This window comes from Cannabis sativa, chromosome X, assembly GCF_029168945.1.
Source record: "Cannabis sativa cultivar Pink pepper isolate KNU-18-1 chromosome X, ASM2916894v1, whole genome shotgun sequence".
Lineage (NCBI taxonomy): Eukaryota > Viridiplantae > Streptophyta > Magnoliopsida > Rosales > Cannabaceae > Cannabis > Cannabis sativa.
In genome coordinates, this window is record NC_083610.1 from 42435594 (window position 1) to 42447513 (window position 11920).

An 11920-nucleotide genomic window follows, 5' to 3' on the forward strand; every position below is an offset into this window, starting at 1 on the left:
AGAGTCTCAAACAAAGTAATTTAGATATGCATTTGTAGATTGTTGTGCAGCAAGCAATCGACCTGAACTCCACAGCTTTAGTCGGGTTTTCTGTCTTGGGAATAAGAGTGATCATAGTGGCATGAAGTTCCTGTGGCATGATACCTGTCAAGAAAAAATTCTCCACTGCTTTAGTGATTTCAGCTCCAATTTCAGGCCACATTGTCTTGAAGAACCCAGCTCCATAGCCATCGGACCAGGTGACTTGGTGTCCGGTATACTGAATAAAGCCTCCTTTATTTCCTTGCTAGAGAAAGGTTTGATTAAAGCCAATTATTACTCTCTGTTTAGCTTGTTCCCCATCTCCATACAATCTTTTTTTAAGTCTTGAGTAGGCCTTGTGCTAGTCCCCATATAGCCTTGAAAGTGCTTAATGAAGTGCTTAACAACCTCACTGAAATTGTCAACAACCTCACCATGATCATTGTTATAAGTAACTATGCTATATTCCATTCTTCTTTTTTTTTCAGGAAAGAATGGAAAAAAGCATTGTTCTCATCCCCTTTGCTTAACCAGGTTACTTTGCTCTTCTGTCTCAAGAAGCTGTGGTACATCTTCTCTTGGGTATTAAAGGTCAATGCAACCTCTTTTTCTGTATGTTGAGCAGTGGTATCATGCGGGGGTTCTTGAGCTTGAGTTGTAGCTTGAATGTACAGGTCCTTCCCTTCTTGATAATTTCTTCCAATATCCCCAACTCCTCTCTATTAAATCTCTTGATGAAGTGTTTCAATCTCATAAGTTTCAAATACAAGCCTGTCATACCCTCTCTTCTCATCAGTTTTTGCCAGCTTTCAAGAACTACTTCTTTAAATTCAGTGTGATCAGCCCAAAAGTTGTAGTATCTGAAAGGTTTGAACCCAATCTCCACATTAGGGGTAGTCGACACCACACATAAACAATGATCTGAGATGGTCTCCTAACTATAATGAGCTTTTCTATTAGGAAAGTTGTCTGTCCACTCCTCATTCACAAATGTATGATCAATTTTGGAATAGATCCTTTTGTCCCCATCTTGATTATTAGTCCAAGTATAACCCGAACCTGTCTTAAGGAGTCTATCCATGTGACTTTGAGCTAGCCAATTAGTGGAATCTTTTAGATCATTCAAAGTGACCTCCTTGCATCCCTTCCTATCCTCCAAGTCAAACAGAGAATTAAAATCCCCTGTTATTAACCAAGGCATAGTAGTGACCTTGAGGTTAATTAACCCCTCCCAAAGATCCTTTCTCTCCTCTCCTGTATTAAAGCCATACACAAAAGTGATATTCATAGCTTCAGAATAGCCAGCCATTTTCACATAGCAATGAAGAAACTAAGAGTCTTCTCTAACAACAATGACTCGAGTAAAACTTCTCCTCCATATCACCAATATCCTATTTTCAACAATCGAGCTAGTATAGTAATCCCAGTTAGTGAACTTCCTAGCCATCATCTCACTAACTTTATTATTCTTGAGTTTAGTCTCCAACAAACCACACACACCAATTTTATTCATACAACACAACTCAAAGACAGTATTCTGCTTCTCCATTTTATTCAACCCCCTCATATTCCAACACCCTATATTATTGTTATCCATTGACTGCAGCAGGAAAAACAGTAACATTGTGTTCATTTCTACCCTGCTTTCATTCTGTTGCAGCAAATGAAAAGCATTGTTGTTGCTCTCTGCTATCTCTTTCGAATTCTCTGGCTGTTTTGCAGTTGTCACAGGGACTGTGTTCTTTGGAATCACCCATTCCTGATGAGGCTTGGTTACTGCCTTTTCTTTCCCTTCTTTTTTCTGTGGTTGTTTGTTTTTCTCCTGCTGGTGCTGTTGCTTTTCAACCCTTTGTTTCACAATTTCATCATGCCTGCAACTCGCTTTCGTGTGTCCAAATTTAGAGCATTGAGCACACTTGGCAGGTAGCCATTCATATTCAACTTTCTGGTCTTGGAGGTGCCCAAATTCATTGAAATAGGGAATAACACGAGGTGGTTCATCCATGATTTCCATTTCAACTAAGATTCTAGCATACTGTAACCGTGTTCGGTCCTTGGTGTGTTGATCCACCATAATTGGCTTCCCTATTGTGCTAACAAGAGCACTTAAACTTTTGATGCCCCAATACTGCAGCCCTAAATCATGAAGCCTGATCCACAATGGAACAATACGAACCAAGTTCATAGCATTTAGATCTGCAGACCAAGGGCGAACGATCACAGGTTTTCGATCAAACTGCACAACTCCTGCCTCCACCACTTGATCACGGGTAGCCTCATCATTGAACCGCACCATTATCAATCCCATGGACAACTTGCTGACTTGAACCACACCTAAATGACCCCAAACCCTTTTGATAAACCCTTCAAAAATAGATACAGGGGGATTAGCACCTAATACCTTGCAGATGACTGCTGCGTTCCAGCTCTTCTCCTCTTCTTGAACTTCTTCCAAATCGACTTGCGCTATCTTGATTCCGTCTCTGATTAGTGGCTCAGTGGATAAAAGTCTTTGGTCCCGATTCTGAGATTTTTCCTTCGTGAATGTCTCCCAGTTTTACTTAGCAGATCTCGGAGTTTTTTGTTTCTCCAAATTCATCTTCATTTCGTCCTCAACCTCCTCCGCCCAACTCTGAGTTCGAACGCTGCCAGATCTGCTCATGTTCTCTGTTTCAAGATTGTCCTGTGCTCGAACCATCTCTGCAATCTCATTTAGCCCCTCAGTTGAATGAACTTCATCAACATCCTCCGTTTCATCCTCTCTCTCAGCAAAAATCTCTTCAACTGGAACACGAGTGACTGGTTTTCTTCCTACTTTTTTCTTCCTCGCCATGGAAGGAGAAAGCAGAGGGAACGAAAACTTTTATATTTTTGGACTTTTATTTAGAGAAAAATGTAAAATTTTTGGCTTCTTTTGTTTTGTTACTATATTAACTGTTAATTTTTGTTTAATTAGCTATCTAATGTAATTGGTTCATCTATTTTTTTAAACTAGTTTTTATGTTTCATTTATTCAATGTAACTAATTTTTGTAAGTTAATTGATAGTTTTTTTTTTAAAAGAAACTAGTTGTTTTATGTTTCATATTATCTTTTGATTGTTTTAGGTAGTATTGTTAACTGATTTTCCTATTTAGTTATTATTTTTGTTGTTTTAAATAATTGGCTCTAACATTTTAATTTTTAATTCAATTAATTTAAATAATTAGTTTCTCAGTTATAGTTTTAACTAGTTGATTATTGTAATTAGTTTCAGTGTGTCAAATTTCAACGTCTAACACCAATGACAACTCTAATATTTAACTTCGGTGACTTTTCGGTAATGAAGACAACTCTGACGTCTTTTTTGATAATTTTTCGATGACGATAATAATTTCGACGAATATTCTAATTATATTTTTAACTTTTTTTTGTGACTAATATTTTATTTTAGTGGATAATGACTTTTTTAAGTAGTGTAGTGAGTTAATGGTTAAGTCTTGGAGCTTTTAAAAAGTTTGTAACTAATTTCATTTTGGTATTGTAAAATTTAGAGTACAAGCATGTAAAATTTATATATGAATTTTGGTATCTGTAACTGTTTTTTTTTTTTTTCATTAAGATAACAACTCTAGCAAATATACTCTCATATATATATATATATATTTTACTTCTTTTGCGACTAATATTATATTTTAGTGGATAGTGAATTGATGGTCTAGTATTGAAGTTTTTGAGTAGTTTGTAATTGGTTTAAATATTAGTATATTATGTTGGTATTAGTTTTGGTAATGGATTGATGATCAAATTTTTAAGTTTATAAAAAACATGTAAAATTTATATGAGTTTTGGTATTTGTATAGCTAGATATTTCATAAAAAAAATAGTTTTGATTATACGGAAGAAATTATTTTATTAATTTATTGTCTTACCAAAATTATATTGTTATTATTTTAGCTTCTAGATGGTTTTTTTTTTTTAAAAAAAAAAATAAGCTTTTATAGTTATAGTGTGTGTAAATAACTGATTATTTTATATGATAAAAAAATAGAATTATAATTTTATAGTTTTTTATGGCATTAATTTTTATCTATAATGATTTTTCTCATATCTTAAGTTTTTTTTTTTGAAAAGATGACATATTTAGTATAATTAAATTTGCATGTCATACATATTAAAACTTTAATTATTATTTTTTTTTTCATATTTTTGTAAATAGCCCTTTTATTAAACGTATTTTGGGCCTAAGTGGAGGGCCTTGGGCGTGGGTAGGGGTGGACATCATCCAATCCAATTCAATTGAACCGAACCGATCCAATCCAATCCAATTACAAAAAGATATCAAATTATAATTGGATTGGATTGGATACTAAATGTTAGATTCTAATTGGATTGGATCGGTCATTGGATGTCAATCTCAAAATCCAATCAAAAATCGATCCAATCCAATTAGAGTCATATATATTAAAAAATTATTTACATAATAAAAAATATAATATATATTTATTAATTTTTTTTTGTATGTTGAATTTGTAACACTTGATTGTTTTCTGTATTCTCAATTTTTTTTATCCTCTCTATTGCACCAAATCAATTGTTCTAATCTTAAGAGCTTCGGGGTCAGCAATCAACCACTCTTATCTGATCATCGTTCCTTGTCTTCGAAATCTTCAGGTAAAATTTGTAGTTGTGTTTTATTTTCGTTTTCAGAGAAATAGGCTTTCATAAAACTACCACATCTCTCTCCCCATAGGTCCGTCTTCAGCCATCTAGGTACCATTTTAAAGATAATTCAATGATCTATATTTTTGATGAAGGGACTTTTTCCTAATTCCGACTATTTCGATGTCAAAAAATTCATGTTTTCATGCTTCCTGTCGAATTACAATTTTCAAATTTCTTTCCGATATTGCCTAAGTAAAAGTGTGATATCTCTCTCGATATCTATTATTTTCCAGCAATTCTTATACTGTTAGAAAGATAATTCAATAATCCATATTTTCTTTGATGAAACCTTTCCCTAATTCGGAGTTTTTACCAGTTAAAAGTCAGTATCTTTACTCAGTTAGGATATTTCGTTTTAAGTTTTGTTTCAGAAAAAGTGTCTTCAGTAAAAATTTAATATCTCTCTCACTTTTGATCTATTTTAAAAGATCTTTATCTCGTTTTAAAGCTTAGGAAAATAGCTACATTTTTTATGAAGGAAGTATTGTCTAGATCGGAGTGTAACTATTTTTAAAACTTTTATTTTTGGGCTGTATTCAGAAATTGGCATGATCCATGATTTTAAAGAAACTGTTTTACGAAAACATACATAACTCCTAGGTTATAACTCCGATTTTGATGATCTTTATACCGTTAGAAAGGTCTTTCAATTAACTAAAAACTTTGTGAACAGTAGGACTTCTAATTCAAACGTTTTATGAGTCAAATTCTAGGCTAAACTTGCTGTACAGTAAGAGTAATAAATATATTGAGTTTATCGGTGGACTAAGGGTTTCGTTAAATGTTATAGGGCCTAGAAGGTATCGTAGGAGTTAATTACAGCGGAGTTGAGGTAAGAAAAAATAATTATACTTTATACTTGCTTTTTATATGGTTTGAGTACCTAGTATGACTGCTTGAATAAATTGTATTGAAACTGTGGAATGTGATAGTTTCGGAGAAATAGTGTTTTGTCGATGGATTGTATATGGCTGTTTAATCATGTTCCAGGTACTTAGAAGTGGTTGAAAACCACACATGTATGGTGATGTGGTAAGTGAGACAGTGTACATAAGGGTGCACTGGTCATTGGTACTGCGTTCTAGTTAAGAACGTAAGACACTCCAGATTTGTATGGAAGCTGGAGTGTGAGTGTTTGTTATTTCAGTATTTGTGTGGCTGCCTCTATTTATACTTATGATTAGTTTATTGTATGTTTGATGTATATGTTTGTGTTATGATGTGTGAATGCTGGTACATAGTATTTTATTTTTCCTTACTGGGCTTTGCAGCTCACCCCTTATTTACCCCTATGTGCAGATAAGTAAGCCTGTAAGCTTTCGGTGACAAGTTGAGTCTGGGTAGCATGGAGTGTATCTCGTGTGATCATGTAACTGCGTGTGGTCTTGGCCATCTTCCGCTGAAAGTCTTTTTTTTTTTTTTAAATTTATTAAACTTATCGAGGATGTTGTCGTTTAATTTTTTTATTACTTTTACCTAAGTAGTAATACTTTATTTTCAACTGGGTACCCATGTTTTGAAAATTGTTATTTTTTTTTAATAAAGGCAACATTAGTATCTTAACGCCAGTTTATTTATGGCATCTTATTTTACGTAAGTAAGGGCGTTACAAATGGTACCAGAGCCACAGTTACATTGATCTTGAATTCACGCGACATACACACCATCGCTGCAAAGGATCAACTTGTCATCAAGTATGTATACTTTATTTATGTTATGTCTTATATGTTAAATTTGGTTAATTCCAAGCTGGTATTTATTTTGAGTTGTGAAAAGTTAATAATGAATCCAAGCGTAGTTAGGCAATTAAAGGCTTAAGACGCTTGCCGACATCTAGTAAGAGAAGTAAACTTAGGAAAATAATAGAGGATATGGATAAAATTAATCATGGCATGAGGATGAATAGACACTTAGCTTGGTTTAGTCTTTAGTCTTTAGCTTTAGATTTTCCTTTAGCTAGCTAGAAGTTTAGGGTAAAGTTAATCGAAACAATTAACTGATTCTTCGGAGTTAGAGTTTTAGTATAACTCAAATAATTTTCTTATTAGAGTAATTTTTTTTTTTATATATGAGTGAAGATGATTTTTTTTATTTATTAATTTTTTTTACATGGTGAATTGTTGCTTGATGATTTACGTTTTTTTTTTAAGTTTATATAATTTTAGTGTATAGATTTTTCCTTTTTGAGCGGGATACATCTTTGGTTATTTTTCTTACCGCTACCATCTCCTTTCTTTTGAAGAGCAAGTTAAGGGATTTGATGGAAAACGGTGAACCCAGAAGATCAACCCAGTTGAATGAAAGAGCGGCTGTAAGAGGCCGAGCTAGAGGTCGAGGGCGAGGAAGTGCTTGCGGTCGAGGTCGCGGTCGAGGCAGGGGAAACCACCATGTCCCTACCGAGGCGGTGATCCAGGAGAATCAAAATGCCCCTGTAAATGGACAACAACCAGGTCAAGGTGGGGGCAACCATGAAGTCCCTGATGGGGTAGTTGGTCAAGAACACCAAAACGCCCATGTAATGGTGCCACCACAACAATAAGATTTGGCGCAAGAAGTTGCTTGTCTCAGGGAAGGACTTAGGAAGCGAGATGAAGAGCCTCACAACCATCAGGAACAACCCAATCAAGGACAACATCGATTTTTGTCGGTGCAACACATGCCTGTGCCGGAGGGTCGATGGGAACCAATATATGAAAGGTTTCGCAAGCAACAGCCACCAAATTTTGAAGGGGGCTCAGATCCAATGGAAGTTGAGGAATGGTTAAGAACAGTGGAAGGGATTGTTGAGTACATGCGGCGCGGTAACGGAGATAGTGTAGCTTGTTCAGCTAGTTTATTGAAAAAGGATGCTCGCATCTGGTGGGACGTTATTAAACAAACACGGGATGTGGCCACAACGACCTGGGCTGACTTTGTACAAGTGTTTAACAAAAAATACTATAGTGAAGCAATACGCTCAGCTAGAGTTAATGAGTTCACGAACCTGAGGAAGGGTAAGTCTACAGTTACAGAGTATGCTCGCCAATTTGACAGATTAGCAAAATTTGCCACATATATGGTTTCTACTGAGTTTCTGAGGATTCACCGCTTTACTGAAGGGCTCGACTCCTGAATAAGTCGGGACATAGCGATGTCAGGAGTAAGGGCAACCACGTATGCTGAGGTACTGGAAAAAGCCCTAGAAGCTGAGTTGTGTGAAAGTCGTATACACAAAGATAGTACAGCTAGGTGGGAGGCCAGAAAGGCTAGTAATGGAGGTGGTGATAACAAAAGGAAACTGCCAAGTAACCAACACAACGAAGCCGACAAGAGAAACAAGATGGGGTCCAATAACTACAAAGGGAAGAAGCCATATGTGGAGTACCCCCTTGTTGGGTTTTGTGCCTTAAATAAAACCCATTTCAATATAATCAGGTTCACTTATTAATAAAGATCAGAAATAACATTTTATGTTGCATGGTTCACATGATTTATTTCATGATTATATATAATGTATGAATTCTATTTAAGTCCAGAACATATGAATTTGTTAATGATTATAGTGTTGTCAGCACAGTGGAATATAATCTTAATTATATGTTCGAAAGTTTATTCCCTGATTTGTCAGAACACTGGATTTAGACTGACATGGTATAATCAGCGATAGGTATTCTTACATCTTGGAAAAGTGTTATGTCCTTTCCAGGACATTGGAAAAGTTTACCAGTATCGGATGTATGGAGTATACATCGGAAGGGACCGATATTGAACTTTGATTAGATATATTAGAATTTACCGTAATATCTATTCAATTCAATATCACCTATTGATCCTAGATCAAATGACCTTAATCCTGATATGATTAGGTTCAATCTCAAGAGTGTTATTCGTGTTCTTTGATTTGTTAGTTAAGCCTACATTTGGGTCAGGGTGATACGTACATTTTGAGAACACGGTAGTGCAATTGAGTGGGAGCGCTAACATAAATATGGAATCTATAGCTTCTATCTGACGAATAGAAAGTAAAGGATGATTTCCTTCGAGCTTAACCAAACGAAAATCAATGGTGGAGTACTCATTTCACTTAGCTGAAATATCATTTATACAGGGTTAAGTATTTCAAGGATAAAATACATTGTAGAGTGTTACGGTAATTTAATCCTTTTACAGTGTAAATCATCTATATAGAGGATCATTGATCAAATTAGGATTATAACAATGGATAACTAATGACGTGTCTATATCATTGAACATATAGAGCGTTCTATATGTCTGAGAGTGCAATTCCAAGTTCTAAGAGTGGATTCAATAAGGAATTAATAAGTTAGAGAATTTACTTGGTGAATTCGATTCGACTTATTGGAAGCTCGGTTATATAGACCCATGGTCCCCATACTAGTTGAGACCATACTGCTTGTAAGACTCAGTTAAATGATTTTGATTAATCAATTATAAATCTAAAGTTAGACTATGTCTACTTTATGAATTTTCACTAAGCAAGGGTAAAACAGTAAATAGAGAGTTTAAAGGGTACATTTATTAATTGGGAAACTTTGATTAGTTTTATTAATAAATAAAATAAATGACAATATATTATTTGATAATTAATTATAATTATTAAATAATTAGATTTGACATTTATGTGGTTGAATGAGAAAATTGGCAATTTTGGAGAATGGGAAACTAGGAATGATAAAATAGGAAAGTTGCAAAAGTGAGAGGCTTGTTTCCATATTGCTATGGCCGGCCACTTTGCTTCCCTTTTTCTCATTTTATTTTTCATTTTAAATGCCAAGTAATTCAACCTTGACCCTATGTGGTATTCTATAAATAGAAGGTAAAGGCTTCATGTTTCACACACATTACTGTATTATTTTCTTTCACTCAAACACCTTGAAGCCTCCACTCCCTCTCTCTCTTTCTTCTCTGTTTTTGAAATTCCCTTGAGTGATAGAGTAGTGCCCACACACATCAAGTGGTACCTCAATCATAGTATGTAAGACTATGGAAAATCAGCACCAACAAGAAGGAGAGAAAGAGATCCAGATTCAGATCTTGATTATGCTCTGCTACAGAAAGGAATTAAAGGCTAAAGATCTGAATGGAATGAGTCATAATATTCCGCTGCACCCAATGTAAGGTTTTCTTAAACTCTTATGTGTTTATTTCATTATTTTAGAATTCATATTAGGATGTTAATGAAACATACTTGGTAGTAAATCTAGATCCTGATAAAATATTTCTAATAACCCCCTATGCCCAACATGTAGTCGTAAGCATCCGGGAGAATGTCGACTGAAAGGCAAGACTTGTTACAAGTGTGGGCAACCAGGCCACTATAATAAGGACTGTCCTCAAAAGGGTGATCAACTCAAGGATGACAAACTTGTCCCAGCTCGAGTATTTGCACTAACCAGAGGGGAGGCTGAGACTAGTAACACTGTGGTTGCAGGTCAGATTTCTATCTCTGGAAAACTATGTACTGTTTTATTTGATTTTGGAGCTACGCTCTCATTTATTGCTTTAAAGATGATAGATAAGTTCGAACTACCGTATGTAAACTTTAGTTATAAGTTCACGACGGAGTTGCCCTCGGGCGAGGTTATGATATCATCTAGAGGAGTGCGGGATGTGCCAATAAGGATTATAGACAAGGAACTTAGTGGAGATTTGATAGAGCTGGAGATGAGGGATTATGATCTTATCTTGGGTATGGATTGGCTATCACGACATGGAGCAACAATAGACTGCCGAAAGAGGACAGTGACTTTCACCCCTGAATCTGGAGAGGCATTCATATTTGAAGGAATCAAAGTCAAGTCAAGCTTACCGCTAGTTACAGCCCTGAAGGCACAAAGGATAATACGTGCAGGATGTCAAGCATACTTGGCCAGCATGGTAGATAGGTCAAGAGAAACCCCCCTCAAGCCAGAGAATGTCCACATAGTATGTGAATTCCAAGAAGTTTTTCCGAAAGAACTACCAGGGCTACCCCCAGATAGAGAAATAGAATTTGTGATTGAGTTAGCGCCAGGCACAACACCAATCTCGAGGGCTCCATACCGCATGGCTCCCAATGAATTGAAGGAATTGAAGGCTCAACTACAAGATCTTTAAGACAAGGGGTTCATTAGAGCAAGTTACTCACCTTGGGGTGCGCCAATGTTGTTCGTCAAGAAGAAGGACGGTAGTATGCGGATGTGTATAGACTATCGAGAGCTGAACAAAGTGACTATAAAGAACAAGTATCCCTTGCCTCGCATCGATGATTTGTTTGATCAATTACAAGGGGTGATCGTCTTCTCAAAGATCGACTTGAGATCTGGGTAACACCAATTGAAATTCCGAGAGGAAGATATAGCAAAGACGACATTTCGAACACGCTATGGGCATTATGAATTTCTAGTGATGTCATTTGGGTTAACCAATGCCTCAACAGCCTTCATGGATTTAATGAATAGAGTATTCAAGGAATATCTAGACAAGTTTGTGGTGGTATTCATTGATGACATACTCATTTATTCAAGGACAATGGAAGAGCACGAGGAGCACTTAAGGCTAACTCTAAGCAGACTCAAAGAGCACCAATTGTATGCCAAATTCAAAAAGTGTGAGTTCTGGTTGGAGAAAGTGGCGTTTCTAGGCCATATAGTGTCCAAAGATGGGGTACAGGTGGACCCTTCGAAAATTGAAGCAGTGAAGAGCTGGCCAAAACCAAAAACTGCAAGTGAGGTTCGGAGTTTCCTCGGACTAGCTGGATATTATAGGAGATTCGTTGAGAGATTCTCAAAAATAGCCACACCGTTGACGAATCTGACTCGAAAGCAACAAAAAATTTGCATGGACAGATAAATGTGAGGAAAGCTTTCAGACATTGAAAGATAAACTCATAACAACACCCGTCCTGTGTGTTCCAACTAACAAAGACAAATTTGTAGTATATTGCGACGCATCAAAGCAAGGGCTCGGCTGTGTGTTGATGCAGAATGAGAAGGTGGTAGCCTATGCCTCTAGGCAGCTAAAGGAGTATGAGACAAGGTACCCAACTCATGATTTAGAGTTCGCAGTAGTGGTCTTTGCATTGAAAATCTGGAGGCACTACCTCTATGGAGAGAAGTGTGAAATATACACAGATCACAAAAGCCTAAAATACTTCTTTACGCAGAAAGAGCTCAACATGAGAGAGAGGCGGTGGTTGGAACTAGTAAAAGATTACG

At 36.1% G+C, this 11920-nt stretch overlaps 1 protein-coding gene across 1 annotated transcript; it reads left to right on the forward strand.

Moving 5' to 3' along the window:
- The first annotated feature begins 7380 nt into the window (after positions 1-7380).
- LOC115722505 (uncharacterized) lies at positions 7381-7836 on the forward strand. The gene has a single exon (XM_030651730.2). The coding sequence runs from the start codon at positions 7381-7383 to the stop codon at positions 7834-7836; it is 456 nt and encodes a 151-aa protein (XP_030507590.2).
- The last annotated feature ends 4084 nt before the right edge of the window (positions 7837-11920 follow it).

What these genes read in the sequence shown, in the direction of transcription:
- LOC115722505 (XM_030651730.2), top strand. Translation starts at nt 7,381, where the DNA reads ATGCCTGTGCCGGAGGGTCGATGGGAACCAATATATGAAAGGTTTCGC.